Source organism: Bubalus kerabau, chromosome 6, assembly GCF_029407905.1.
Source record: "Bubalus kerabau isolate K-KA32 ecotype Philippines breed swamp buffalo chromosome 6, PCC_UOA_SB_1v2, whole genome shotgun sequence".
NCBI lineage: Eukaryota > Metazoa > Chordata > Mammalia > Artiodactyla > Bovidae > Bubalus > Bubalus kerabau.
Genome location: NC_073629.1, coordinates 19217776 through 19233648, shown reverse-complemented (window position 1 = coordinate 19233648; position 15873 = coordinate 19217776). Strand labels below are relative to the sequence as shown.

The following is a 15873-nucleotide window of genomic DNA, read 5'->3' as shown; positions in this document are numbered from 1 at the left end:
ACCGTCTGAGCCACCAGGGAAGAAGATGACAAAAGCAAATGTTTGGTAAACAAATGTTTTCCAGGCCATGTAGATAAGTCTTCCTGATACAAAAAGTTATCTCTGCTAATAGCTTTGATCCTAGTATAGGCCTTGTGAAAAGTGAAAGAGTTAGTCACTCAGTTGTATTTGACTCTTTGCGACCCCATGGACTGTAGCCCACCAGGCTCCTCTGTCCATGAGATTCTCCAGGTGAGAATACTGGAGTGGGTTGCCATTCCCTTCTCCAGGGGATCTTCCCAACCCAAGGATCAAACCTAGTTCTCCTGTATTACAAAAGATTCTTCACCATCTGAGCCACTCGAGAAGCCCCAGTAGGCCCTGTACCTAAACTCTTTTAGACAGTTAAAGGGAGAGGCAAAAACAAACAAACTCCAGAAAAGGAGTTCTTCCTGAGTCAGCTAGGCCTTGATTACCTTCAGCTCAGAATAATCCATATGCCAATGTAGCATAATTTTTGGTGTTGTATTCTGTACTCCCCCCACCACTGCTTCAGGTATATCTCATTACTTTTAACTGTTGTGTAGCATTCTAGTGTATGGATATATCACAACTGATTTATCTATTCTTCTCTTGACTTTTAAGTTATTTGCAACATTTTCTGACTCTCATGTCATCGCCAAATTGCTTCCTAAGTGTTTACCAATGTAGATCTTCATTGCTCAGTATCCTCTCCAATGTTCTATGCCAGAATAATTTTTTTGTAATCTGATTGGTATGAAATGATATTTCATTATATCTTAATTTTATGTTTCTCTGAGCATTGTTTTAAAAATGCCACTTGGCTGTTAAAATTTCTATTTTGGTGAACTTTCTTTTTATAAGTTTTCCTGTTTTTCCCCACCATACAATGAACCATCACCATACAAAGAACTTACAAATATCAAATTAGAGGAAGAACTGACTCATTTGAAAAGACCATGATGCTGGGCAAGATTGAAGGCAGGATGATAAGGGGATGACAGAGGATGAGATGGTTGGATGGCATCACTGACTCGATGGACATGAGTTTGAGTAAACTCCAGGAGTTGGCGATGGACAGGAAGGCCTGGCATGCTGCAGTTCATGGGGTCCCAAAGAGTCAGACACGACTTAGTGACTGAACTGAATTGAAGAAATTGCCACACTATTTTTCAAAGTGAATATGTCATTTTACTTTTCACCAGTAATACCAGCTCTTGGTATTGCCCACATTTTAAATTTTGGCCATTCTAGTGTTTGTGTGGTAGTATCTTATTATGTTTTAATTTGCATTTCTCTGATGACCAGGGACATTGAGCATCTTTTCAGGTACTTATTGGTCATCTTGTTTGGTAAGTGTTGAATCAGATCTTTTGTTCATTTTAAAACTGAGTTGTTTTTCTTGTTTTTGAATTAAAAAATATTTGTATATTCTGGGTTATTTGTGAAGGACAGGGTCTTGGACAATAACTATTTAAGTTAGTTTATAGTATGACCACCTGTGTGTGAGTGAACTGAAGCAGAGATGAGACAAACCTCAGTATTTCATGATCATTATTTATTGTCAATTTTAATGCAGTCAGTTATTTGAATCCAGAGACTTGAAACAAATATACTACAGTCAAACTAAGAAACTGTAAAGTAGTTGCTGACAGTATTTTGTTCCATTGCTGTATAAATGATATTTTCCTCTGAGGAAGGCCAGTGAACTACAGAGGTAGTTTGAAGCCATTGCGTTTTCATGCTCTTGCTCTTCTAATTTTTGTTTTTTAACCTGGAGGAAATTCTTAGTAGTAGGAGTCAAAATCTTTCTTGCTGAAACCAAGTCAGAGCTAACATTTAGATCCTTCAATCCTGAACTGATTCATCCCTGCCCTTTAAGAAAAAAATGCTGTCACTCACAGGTTAGGAAGAAGCACCTGGTGCCAATGTTTAATGCCTCTTGTTAGTTTACTCATTAAAAATGTAGCTAAGAAAAGGAGCTTGGTGATTTTGATAAGCAAAGATGCTATTGATGCTACATCTTTGCTTTTAGGGTCTTTTCTGCCACCATCCATTGTGGAGCATACAGAAAATTATGGTCCATGTTGCTATAAGAGAAGCTTTGGCTCCAGAACTGGTGACACATTTATAATTTTTTGCTTTTTGGAGATGAAAGATTAGTTTTGGCATCATATGGTTAGTAAGGAGCTGTCAAAAAGACACTTCAACTAAACCCCAAGCTCCTTAAATGTTTAGCATTATTCTTCTGAATTTATTTTCATACACCATTTATTCAACTCTGTATTTCCTAACAAAGTAGTCCCCATACCCTACATTCTTTGGAAGGAACACAATAATAAGGAATTAAGTACAGTTACATGTTTAAAAGGAAAAGACAGAAATAGATATATCTACTTTAAGAAAGAAGTTTTGTAATGAATTGCTTGTATGTAAATTTCATATTTTTTAAGTTACTAATTGAGTTAACTTCACTTCTATTTACTATTCATCACTTGAATTAGCACCTCTGCTCTTGGACATACTCATAGAGTGGAGTGCTGGTCCGTAACTTGTAGAAACTTGAGTTTGTATCTCTCCCTCCATCGTGACCTCCTTCTCTCTGGTAATAATAGCCACCTTGTCTGTTATCCTCCTTGCAAATTAACAATGTATTGCTAGTGTTAGATCTAGATTCTCCATAGGACGGTGTAAACTGTCTAAAGCCACAACTTGAGGAGCTTTCCTCTTGTCTATAACTACCTCCTGGTTGCCCTTCATTACAATTTGAATAGCTGTAGCCAGATTCTGTTTGACCCTGGCTGCATCCTTGGCTTTGTTGCCTACATGTTTCTGATTGTCCACAAATACTCTCATATCTATCAGACTTGCTACTTGTTGGGCTACAACTCCTACTTCTTTCTTTTTGACTGTATCCTGACCATTCCTGGCTGTTTCTTCTTGATTGATTGGGAGTTGAGCCTATTTGGGATCTACTATACCCACCATGAGTTCCACTTGAACTTGACCTACATCTCCCTTGTAATTCATATTGCTCATAGCTAGAACACTGACCAGATCCAGAACCACGTTGTTCAGAGCTAGATGAGTGACATGAGCCAGGCCCATGTTGTTCAGAAGTAGAACACTGACCCAAGCCTGATCCATGTTGACTCTGGGTAGAACACTGACCTGAACCAGATCTGTGTTGGCCATAGCTAGAAGACTGACTCCATCCAGACCCAAATTGGCTGCAGTTAGAGGACTGACTTGGGCCAGTGCCACACTGGACATGGCCAGAAGACTGTCCTAATCCAGACCTCTGTTGACTATAGTGAGAAGATTGGTCTGATCCAGACCCACATTGGCCATAGCTAGAAGACTGACCTGATCCAGATATATTTTGACCACAGCTTGATGATTGTCCTGAAGTAGACCCATGGTGTCTATATGTAGAGGACTGACCTAAGCCAGATCCATGTTGACCAAAGCCAGATGACTCTCTTGAGCTAGAACCATGCTGACCAAAACTAGAAGACTGACCTGAGACAGATCCATGTTGTCTGCAGCCAGAAGACTGACTTGAACCATATTGACTTGAGCCACATTGACCATAGCTGGAAGACTGACCTAAGTTAGATCCCTGTTGGCTGCAGCTTGATGACTGTCCTGAAGTAAAACCATGTTGCCCATAGCTAGAGGATTGACCTAAACCAGAGCCATGCTGACCAAAGCCAGATGACTCTCTTGAGCTAGAACCATGCTGACCAAAACTAGAAGACCGACCTGAGCCAGATCCATGTCGGCTGTGGCCAGAAGACTGACTTGAGCCAGATCTGTGTCTGCTGTGGCTGTAAGATTGACTTGAGCCACATTGACCATAGCTGGAAGACTGACCTAAGTTAGATCCCTGTTGGCTGCAGCTTGATGACTGTCCTGAAGTAAAACCATGTTGTCCATAGCTAGAGGATTGACCTAAGCCAGAGCTATGCTGACCAAAGCCAGATGACTCTCTTGAGCTAGAACCATGCTGACCATAGCTAGAAGACTGACTTGAGCCAGATCCATGTTGGCTGTGGCCAGAAGACTGACTTGAGCCAGACCTGTGTCGGCTGTGACCAGAATACTGACTGTACTGACTGGAGCTATATTGACTTGAGCCACATTGACCATGATTGGAGGACTGACCTAAGTTAGATCTCTGCTGGCCACAGCCTGATGTCTGTCCTGAAGTAGAACCATGTTGCCCAAAGCTAGAGGATTGACCTAAGCCTGAGCCATGCTGACCAAAGCCAGATGACTCTCTTGAGCTAGAACCATGCTGACCAAAGCTGGAAGACTGACCTGAGCCAGATCCATGTCGGCTGTGGCCAGAAGACTGACTTGAGCCAGATCTGTGTCTGCTGTGGCTGTAAGATTGATTTGAGCCATATTGACTTGAACCATGTTGACCATAGCTGGAGGACTGACCTAAGTTAGATCTCTGCTGGCCACAGCCTGATGACTGTCCTGAAGTAGAACCATGTTGCCCAAAGCTAGAGGATTGACCTAAGCCTGAGCCATGCTGACCAAAGCCAGATGAATCTCTTGAGCTAGAACCATGCTGACCAAAGCTGGAAGATTGACCTGAGCCAAGTCCTTGTTGGCTGTGGCCAGAAGACTGACTTGAGCCAGATCTCTGTCTGCTGTGGCTGTAAGATTGACTTGAGCCATATTGACTTGAACCATGTTGACCATAGCTGGAGGACTGTCCTAAGTTAGATCTCTGCTGGCCACAGCTTGATGACTGTCCTGAAGTAGAACCGTGTTGTCCGTAGCTAGAGGACTGACCTAAGCCAGATCCATGTTGACCAAAGCCAGATGACTCTCTTGAGCTACAGCCATGCTGACCAAAGCTAGAAGACTGACTTGAGCCAGATCTGTGTCGGCTATTGCGAGAAGATTGACTTGAGCCATGTTGACCATAGTTGGTGGACTGACCTAAGTTAGATCCCTGCTGGCCACAGCTTGATGACTGTCCTGAAGTAGAACCGTGTTGTCTGTAGCTAGAGGACTGACCTAAGCCAGATCCATGTTGACCAAAGCCAGATGACTCTCTTGAGCTAGAACCATGCTGACCACAGCTAGAAGACTGACCTGAGCCAGATCCATGTTGGCTGTGGCCAGAAGACTGACTTGAGCCAGATCTGTGTCTGCTGTGGCTATAAGACTGACTTGAGCCATGTTGACCATAGCTAGAGGACTGACCTAAGTTAGATCTCTGCTGGCCACAGCTTGATGACTGTCTAGAAGTAGAACTGTGTTGTCCATAGCTAGAGGACTGACCCAAGCCATATCCATGTTGACCAAAGCCAGATGACTCTCTTGTGCTAGAACCATGCTGACCAAAGCTAGCAGACTGACCTGAGCCAGATCCATGTCGGCTGTGGCCAGAAGACTGACTTGAGCCAGACCTGTGTTGACTGTGACCAGAATACTGACTTGAGCCATGTTGACCATAGCTGGAGGACTGACCTAAGTTAGATCCATGTTGGCCACAGCTTTGTGACTGTCCTGAGGTAGAACCATGCTGTTCATAGCTAGAGGATTGACCTAAGCCAGTTCTGTGATGATTAAATCCAGAAGACTCTCCTGAGCCAGACCTGTGTTGTCTACAGCCAGAAGACTGTCCTGAGACAGTCCTTTGTTGGCCATAGCTAGATGTCTGACTTGATTCAGACCTATGCTGGCCATGATTAAGAGATTGACTTGATCCAGTACTGTGTTGGCCACAGCTGGATGACTGACCTGACCCAGATCCATATTGACCACAGCTAGTAGAGTGACCTGAGCTAGGTCCATGTTGGCTACAGTTCGGTGGCTGTCTTGAAGTAGAACTATGCTGTTCATAGCTAGAGGATTGACCTATGCCAGTTCCGTGGTGACTAAAGCCAGAAGACTGGCCTGAGCTAGATCTATGATGTCCATAGCCAGAGGATTGACCTGATCTAAACCCATGTTGGATACTGCTAGATGGTTGTTCTGAGCCTGACCTGTGTTGGCCATAACTAGATACCTCACTCGAACTAGAAGTAGAACAGTTTCCTTGTTCACAATTTCCTGATTGATATCCTTCATTTGATTCGTGCCATCTCTGCTGAGAAGGCTGGCCTGAGCCACAGCCATGACCATAAACAGAAGCCTCATTTGAATTTGACCAGTGGTCTTGTCCTCCACAACTCCCTGAGATGAATCCATGATGCTCCTTACTAGGTGACTGGCTTGGTTTTTTCTTATGTTGTCTATTCCCCAGAGATTCATTTGAGTCAGACCAGTTTTGAGCAGAACTGAAAGACTGATCCTCTGAGTGGCTCACATGCCCTTCTTCTCCATAAGTACCTGACCAATTTCCTGAGTTTGATCTTGTTCTGTGGTTGCTTGAATGAGTATAACCAACTTCTTCACTCCTAGACCTTTTGTGCTGATGAGAGCCATGCTTGTTTTTCTTGCTACCCTTGGAGTGGCCTGAATTTGACTCCCTTCTTCTTTCCCTAGAGCTTTGCCTGTCCCTACAACGAGACAAGCCTCCTTGATGCCCAGTTATTCTGGAGCTGGACCTAGATCTGTGTCTAATGCTACCTCCCGAGCCTCTGGAATGGGAATCGTTCTCTCCTTCACTCCAACTTAAGTTACTGGAAGATGATTTTTGCCCTTCATCCTCCTCTTCTGTTTCACTCTGTTCCTCTTGGTCCTGGTGACTGTGATCTCTTTGCTTTGACCCTGAAGCTTGGCAGTAATCTTTGCTGATGATTTTATTACAGGCCCGAGCCAGCTTGAATATCATCAGAAGGTACTCAGTAAATTCTACTTTCTTGTTATGGTCGTGATCTAGATTTTGCATGATGATATCTACAGTGTCTGGATCATCTGGATTCTGTATAGGAACAAAGTACAAAAGGAAGCTCTGTGAATGTGGAGCACACACTGAGCTAACTAATTGAAGGAAGACTGTAGACATGTGAGTGCTTAGCTTAATTAAGTGGAGCTCAATCTCATAGTCCTTTAGGCTGGACTGCCCTATTCTGGGCAGAAAGAGAGAAAGGAATATGCAATGAAGACCTAGAAGAGGATGCAACTGGGGATGACAAGGAACAGGGAATTATTTTTTAAGGAATGGGTCAAATGAATATGATTAGCTAATGTATAAATAATAACAACCACTGGGGGTTCAAGGATGGTTAATGAGAGGCAGTGATGTCTTTCGAATGATGGGTTGAATTAGTCAAATGAAGAGATGGGGAAAGGGGAGGGGAGAAAGGTTGTTGCAGACAGAGGGAACAATATGAACAGAGAGCTGGAGTTGAAAGGAAGCAAGGAACTGAGAGATTCAGAATTGCTAAATGTGCAGTCTCAATAGTCAAGAGATATGGCTGGAGAGATGAATCAGGACTAGATCATGCATTTTGAGTTGTGTTAAGGAAATTTGGAATTTTAGAGCTGGAAACTGTGAAGGATTTTGAGTTGAGTTGTGAAATGCTTCGATTTGCATATAATGTTGAGCTTGGAAGTAGAAGGTGGTCTGAACCCAAGGACTAGTAATAGTGATGGAGAGAAATGAGCTGTTGAGAGACTGTTGGTGAATTTTATGGGGTTGGAGGGTGGAGGATCCTGCTGAGAGAGAAAGCCAAGAATGGCACCAGATTATGCCTTGGTTGAAGAGGAGTAAGGAGTTTAGAGGGGAAGATGATGAGTTTTGCATCTGGTATCAAATTTAAGACCTCCATAGGAATCCAAATAAAACTATTCAGTACACAGCTTTATTTAATGAATTGAAGATCAAGAGCTAGATCTAAGTTTACAAATATTTACTCCTTAGCTAACATTAGAGGGTGGTAGTTACTTTATTTTATGATTTAGGAGTAACATGCTAATTTCCTGAACTCAGAAGCATTATTATGCCAGAATCTCAGAAATGGACAGTGGTCAGGATATCTGAAGAAAGGCAAAGAAAGGGAATAAGATAAATTTCATCTATTTTTCAGCTTTTCTGAGAACCAGCTCAGTTTCTTTCCAGAAGAATTACTCACACAGGACATTATTTAATCCATTGATTTTCCCCCTATTTTTTAGTAGGATCACTTCCCTTGGACATGTTATGGAAAAATTATGGATCAACTTTTGACCTTACTGCAAGCCTTTGCTAAACTCTGTTCTTTATCACCAAGTAGGAAAAGTCCTCTATGAGTTTGGCATCTATGACAGAAAGGTAGGAAGGGGTGGCGAAAAGAATTGCAGCTGTGTTCAGTCCTGACATGGACGCCTTACCTTCAGAATTTGACCAAACTCATTTTCCAAAAGTTCTTTCAGTTCTGCCTTGTTCAACATGTCACACTCCCCATCCTGGTTGGCATATTGGTAGAAAATATCGATGACAGTAACAATGCTTTGTAGGAGTTTTGACATCCTTTTGTAAATTCAAATTAACCTAGAGGGAAAATAAGGACAGAGATCCACCTACTATTATCCTTTTCTCATGTTTAAATAGATAAGTAGAGTCATTTGTAATAATTGTGCAGCGTTATAATTATAGTCAGCCATAATTAATTTCATCCTGTCGCAATCAAGAACCAATCCAGAGTTGAATGACTGGTTCAACCCAAGTAGCAAGAAAGTGATGTAATTAGGAACAGTGTCTCTTCTTTCTATGCCTGAGTAAATGCAGCAGCAATCACTTTCTGTTTCAGGTTCCCTCCTTCTACCAGGGGTAGTTTTAAGAGCTTTGTTGTGGAGCTATAGGAATCCTAGGTGCTCTAGTCTATCCATTTCCTCAGTTTGTCTCTGGATCCAAACCCTCACTCTAGGGAGGGACAGCCCCATCATCTTTGTTTGTGCCTGACTCTAGCTGAGAGGCACCAGGACTCACTTGGATGCTCAAGACTCTAGGCCAGAGGAAGTAGACTAAGAAGGCAAAGCCAAGCATAAACCTAGGCAATATGGAGCTAGGGGCTGTTGGCTATGAGGCTCAGCTTCTGTTTTTATTCTTTAAGCAGGACTGACCCTCAGGCTTTGGGCTTCCCAAGTGGTCCAGTGAGTGGTAAAGAATCCTGCCAATGCAGGAGACCCAGGAGATGTGAGTGCAATCCCTGGGTCAGAAAGATCCCCTGGAGGAGGAAATGGCAATCCACTCCAGTATTCTTGCCTAGAGAATTCCATGGACAGAGGAGCCTGACAGACTACAGTCTATGGGGTAGCAAAGAGTTGCGTGTGACTGCGGATGATGAGCACGACTCTTAGGCTTTACATCAGAGAGAAAAATCTCAAAGGAGGCAACTTTCCTGGTGGATAACTTGAGCATTGTGATCTTTAAGGAAATGACCCCAAAGAAGGAGGTACTACTCGTCTCAGTCTTTACTTTCCTCCTCAACAAAGTTAAACGTATACCAAAGTTCCCCCAAGTACATATATTAAAAAGGAGCCTGGTACCCAGAGCCTGTTTGCCTTACAGCACATCTTGGATTCTCATAATTTATACCCCTAAATTCTCCTCACTTACCTGGTTCACCAGAGGAACAAGTAGGATGGAGGCTGAAGTAGCTTACAGGGTGCTGCTAGTGGGGATAGTAGCCTTTTATAGAAGGAATAATGGTCCATGTTAGGGAGGAGCTGCTCTCTTTGAGATGTCCCAATTCATTCCCAAACAAGTCCAGTTCCACCCCCATCTTCACCTTGTCACTTCCCTACCCACCCACCTGAGATTGCATTAGCAGCTCCCAAATCTGGGCTAGTATCAACCCCACCTGCCAGAGACCTCTTTGATGTTCAACAAGGTATGAAGCATAATGTGTTGATAATGAATTATCAACTTTAATTGAAGTTGAGTGGAGTGTGTGCAGGGACATCAGAGACCAAATGTTGATAAATCATGATATCAGATCTTTAGAAAGAACCCCAAAGATCATCTAGTCAAGCTGTCTTTTTTAAACTTGTTTTCTTATTTAAGATTCCAGTCAAGGTGTCACCCATGATATTATTACCTCTTGGAATGGATAATGACTGCAGAGGCTCTTTTATCTCTTTACTTAAGTCTGTTTATGAGCCCTTAGTGTGTGCATGTGTGTGTGCTAAGCCGCTCAGTCTTGTCCAACTCTTTGTGACCCCATACAGTGTAACCCACCAGTCTCCTCTGTCCATGGAGTTCTCCAGGAAAGGATACTGGAGTTGGTTGCCTTGCCCTTCTCCAGGGGATCTTCCTGACCTAGGGATCGAACCTGGGTTTCCTGCATTGCAGGTGGATTCTTTACCGTCTGAAACCTTAGTGGCCATTCATAAATGCAGCTTTTACTCAACTAGTATTTAACCTTGGAAAGAAATCCAAGCTCTTTCTAGCATGGTATCCAGGGTTCCTCATAATCTGGACTGTGGCCACTCTACAACCACATCTGTTTATTCCCTATTCTTCTTTGTGCTCAACCAGTAATTAACTTCATAAACATTTCTGAATATATCATACTATTTCATATATATATATATTGGAATATCTTTTGTTGTTATCTGCTTGGCAAACTGCTATTCATTTTTGAACCTTGCCTTTCATATTCTGTAGGAAATCTTTCCCGAATGACTTGAGAGAGTTATATAATTTAATCTCTTATTCATAATTTTAACATTAATCACACACTATCATAGCCTTTTAAAATTGGCATACACACTGAGGAAACCAGAATTGAAAGAGACATGTGTACCCCAGTGTTCATCGCAGCACTGTTTATAATAGCCAAGACATGGAAGCAACCTAGATGTCTATCAGCAGATGAATGGATAAGAAAGTTATGGTACATATACACAATGGAGTATTACTCAGCCATTAAAAAGAATACATTTGAATCAGTTCTAATGAGGTGGATAAAACTGGAGCCTATTATACAGAGTGAAGTAAGCCAGAAAGAAAAACACCAATACAGTATACTAACACATATATATGGAATTTAGAAAGATGGTAACAATAACCCTGTATACGAGACAGCAAAAGAGACACTGATGTATAGAACAGTCTTTTGGACTCTGTGGGAGAGGGAGAGGGTGGGATGATTTGGGAGAATGGCATTGAAGCATGTATAATATCATATACGAAATGAGTCGCCAGTCCAGGTTCAATGCACGATGCTAGATGCTTGGGGCTGGTGCACTGGGACGACCCAGAAGGGTGGTATGGGGAGGGAGGAGGGAGGAGGGTTCAGGATGGGGAATACATGTATACCTGTGGCGGATTCATTTTGATATATGGCAAAACCAATACAATATTGTAAAATTAAAAAATAAAATAAAATAAATAAAATTGTCTTACTATGTAATTAATATTTAATAAAATTAGAAAATATAGATAAATATAGAAAGGTTAATGAAAATGCATGTACTCTTATTGCCCAGAAGTAACTGCCGTTAATTATTTGGTGCATATCCACTCATACACACACATATATATTTGTCCATGTGCCTTTGTCACTTCCAGGCTATGAACTCCTTAGAACAGAAAACAGGCTTTATACAATCTCTGTGTCATTTGGAGACACAGCAATTGGTTGGCACATAAAGGTCCCCATAGATGTCTGTCAAATTGAATTGAAAGAGGAGTAAGTCTCATGACTGCAGTATCTGCATTGATCACTTCTGTTTTTTCGCAGGTTAGGGTCTGCCCTCTCTCTTCCTCTGTTCATTTCAGAGGACATGATTTTACCTGGATATAAACTAAATCTTAACTGAATCTTCCTTTACATTAGGAATCATCCCTGAAGACTTTTCTCTACACTGCGTCTGTTGGAAATGTATAGCACAAGTCTCAGTGAAGTTGGGTGAAGTGACATAGACTTACAGCTTACACAATATGATCATCAGGGATTGGGAAGGAGTGGTAGCAACTATTGGGAAATGATAAATTATATGATTCCAAATTCAACCGTTCATTAGGCTGCATGCTTTGTTCTAAGTGTTACTCAGAGGGCTGCAGAGTCAGTATCCATTCTGTGGCCATGTTTCCTCTGGATGCCTGATTTGGGCCGGGTTGTCTCACTTCATCAGAGGTGTGATTGAGACTGTGGAATTGCAGGGGAGGTGGAATTTGTTGAGGGTTAATTCCTGCAGGAGCTGGCTGTCACCACAGAGGGAAGAAAGCCTTGTGGATGAAACATGTTTTGGGGGCCAGTGCTCTCCTGCAGGAGGGGTTGGCAAGCTTTTCTGTAAAGGATCAGGTATTAAATATTATAGGCTTGTAGACCAGGCGGACTTTGTTGCAACTACTCACCTGTGTTCTTGTAGCGTGAAAGCATCAGAGATGATGTGTAAACAGATCAGCATGGCTGTGTTTCAATAAAACCTGTTGACTGACTTGACCCTTAAATTTCATAATTTCACATGTGACATTTTTTTTTTTCCAATTCTTAAGAGTGTAGAAAGCATTCTTAGCTTGTGCGCCATTTTTAACAAATTGGTGATGCCCTATGTATGGCCTGTGGGCTATAGTTTGCCTCCTGCTGGCCCTGTTCTATATTTTCTTGCCAAGAAAGGAGAGGAGAATTATTCACAGGAGAGGAGAATCTAAAGGGAAGAGAGTACTGGCACAAAGACAGAAATATAGATCAATGGAACAAAATAGAAAGCCCAGAGATAAATCCACGCACCTATGGACACCTTATCTTTGACAAAGGAGGCAAGAATATACAATGGAGAAAAGACAATCTCTTTAACAAGTGGTGCTGGGAAAACTGGTCAACCACTTGTAAAATAGTGAAACTAGAACACTTTCTAACACCATACACAAAAATAAACTCAAAATGGATTAAAGATCTAAATGTAAGACCAGAAACTATAAAACTCCTAGAGGAGAACATAGGCAAAACACTCTCCGACATAAATCACAGCAGGATCCTCTATGACCCACCTCCCAGAGTATTAGAAAAAAAGCAAAAATAAACAAATGGGACCTAATTAAAATTAAAAGCTTCTGCACAACAAAGGACACTCTAAGCAAGGTGAAAAAACAGCCTTCAGAATGGGAGAAAATAATAGCAAATGAAGCAACTGACAAAGAACTAATCTCAAAAATATACAAGCAATTCCTGCAGCTCAATTTCAGAAAAATAAACAACCCAATAAAAAAAACGGGCCAAAGAACTAAATAGACATTTCTCCAAAGAAGACATACAGATGGCTAACAAACACAAGAAAAGATGCTCAACATCACTCATAATCAGAGAAATGCAAATCAAAACCACAATGAGGTACCATTTCACGCCAGGCAGAATGGCTGCGATCCAAAAGTCTACAAGCAATAAATGCTGGAGAGGGTGTGGAGAAAAGGGAACCCTCTTACACTGTTGGTGGGAATGCAAACTAGTACAGCCACTATGGAGAACAGTGTGGAGATTCCTTGCTGCTGCTGCTGCCTCTAAGTCGCTCCAGTCGTGTCCGACTCTGTGCGATCCCATAGGCGGCAGTCCACCAGGCTCCCCCATCCCTGGGATTCTCCAGGAAAGAACACTTGAGTGGGTTGCCATTTCCTTCTCCAATGCATGGAAGTGAAAAGTGAAAGTAAAGTCGCTCAGTCGTGTCCGACTCTTCACGACCCCATGGACTGTAGCCTACCAGGCTCCTCCATCCATGGGATTTTCCAGGCAAGAGTATTGGAGTGGGGTGCCATTGCCTGATTCCTTGTAAAACTGGAAATAGAACTGCCTTATGACCCAGCAATCCCACTGCTGGGCATACACACCAAGGAAACCAGAATTGAAAGAGACACGTGTACCCCAATGTTCATCGCAGCACTGTTTATAATAGCCAGGACATGGAAGCAACCTAGATGTCCATCAGCAGATGAATGGATAAGAAAGCTGTGGTACATATACACAATGGAGTATTACTCAGCCATTAAAAAGAATACATTTGAATCAGTTCTAATGAGGTGGATGAAACTGGAGCCTATTATACAGAGTGAAGTAAGCCAGAAAGAAAAACACCAATACAGTATACTAACGCATATATATGGAATTTAGAAAGATGGTAATGATAACTCTGTATGCGAGACAGCAAAAGAGACACTGATGTATAGAACAGTCTTTTGGACTCTGTGGGAGAGGGAGAGGGTGGCATGATTTGGGAGAATGGCATTGAAACATGTATAATATCATATAAGAAAGGAATTACCAGTCCAGGTTCTATGCAGGATACAGGAAGCTTGGGGCTGATGCACTGGGATGACCCAGAGGGATGGTACAGGGAGGGAGGTGGGAGGGGGGTTCAGGATGGGGAGCATGTGTACACCCATGGCAGATTCATATTGATGTATGGCAAAACCAATACAATATTGTAAAGTAAAAAAAATAAATAAATAAAATAAAGGGAAGAGAAGGGCTGGGAAGTGTAGGACCTTGGAACCACAAACAGTTGGGAGAGAAAAGTGTGTATGTCTGTGAAAATCAGCATACATGAGGTGGCAGGAAGGGGAACAAATGACTGTTGAAGGGTGGTAAATTTTGACTTGATATAAGGGAGAAACTTTTAACATCTGTGTTGGCTGAAAGTGCAGTGAGTTTTTTACAAAGTAATTGTATTTATTGCCAGGGGTATTAAAGGAACTTTCATGTATCATGTAGCAGTTTTAATCCTTTCAGTACTTTATTTTCTGATTTTCCTCCAAAATCAACAACCGGTATTTGATGAGCTTTACTTTTCAATTTATTGTCATGAGAAAACAGGCATGTTGAGTGTGCCTTTTGGCCTCTTGTCTACCTTTTGAGAATTACTAATGTAAGAGTTGGAATGATCGTCACAGAAGTCCTTTCTAAAACTGAGATTTGTGATTTTACCAGAGCAGATTCTTTACATTAACAGGGTGGGCATGAAGTCCTGTTCCCCCATCCACCATCAGTTTGGTTGTTGGTTTTCCCCTTGGAGGTGACAGGATTCAGGAGAAGAGATTTCTCCTTTTTTTTTTTTTTTTTGGCATTTCAAAAAAATTTTAGAACTTTTTTTTTAATATAAATTTATTTATCTTGACTGGAGGCTAATTACCTTACAATATTGTATTGGTTTTGCCATACATTGACATGAATCCGCCACGGACCTATTATCCGCTGTGCCCTTATGTACTTCATTCTATCAATCCTCACAACAACCATATGATGTGGGTAATATTACCTCCATTTTTCAGATGAAAAAACTGAAGTTCAAAAACAAAACTTGTTTCTAGTCACTCAGTTATTAAATGGAGAAGGAAGATTCAAAGTCAAATTTGTTTTTTTTTTTCTTTTCTTTTCTTGGAAAAGAAAGGGTGTGAAGGGCAGTTCATGAGGACTCTAATTTTAACTTAAAAAAAAAAAGAACAAAAAACGACAAATAAACAAATAAGACCGGTGAGGATAAACTGAGTTTTCTTTCCACCCCTATTCAGTCACATTTTCACCCTTGTCTGAAAGGTGCGCTGTTCCTATAGCGCCATCTGCTGAGTCTGATGGAAATGTTAGGGAAAGCCTTGTCCTTTCTTTTACCTTCAAATCCTTAAGTAATTTCTGAGCGTTCTTTAAAGTTTAGTGTCTTTGAATGAGGAGACTATGTAAAAACAGGGGAGTAACAGCAGAGAGTGTTTCTGGTCATGATTAGGGGATAAATGGAATCAAAAGAAGTCAGCTGTAATATAAAACTGGCCAAGAAGCCTTTCTCCTCATATTCTCCCTAGGTACAGGGTTAATTTGTTCTTTTATCTCAAAAGAATAAACAATGGATCTTATATAATTTTATAGCTTTGTATGATATGTTGATCTATCTTTAAGCTCCAGTCCCAGGCCCTGGAATATTTCTGCTTGAATACTGGTCTTCCTTTTCCTATTCTGTCTCAGTATTCTCTCTCTTTTTGGCCACCTGATG

The 15873-nt window shown here is 41.5% G+C and overlaps 1 protein-coding gene across 1 annotated transcript; it reads right to left on the bottom strand.

Annotated features, from left to right (window-relative positions):
• Positions 1-2961: 2961 nt before the first annotated feature.
• Positions 2962-9641, bottom strand: LOC129656391 (hornerin-like). The gene is made up of 4 exons (XM_055587076.1): positions 9512-9641; positions 8284-8443; positions 6652-6892; positions 2962-3080 (listed from the first exon to the last, which is right to left on the bottom strand). Exons 2-4 carry the CDS (start codon positions 8419-8421, stop codon positions 2962-2964), a joined length of 498 nt encoding a protein of 165 aa, XP_055443051.1. The 5' UTR covers positions 8422-8443; positions 9512-9641.
• Positions 9642-15873: the final 6232 nt, after the last annotated feature.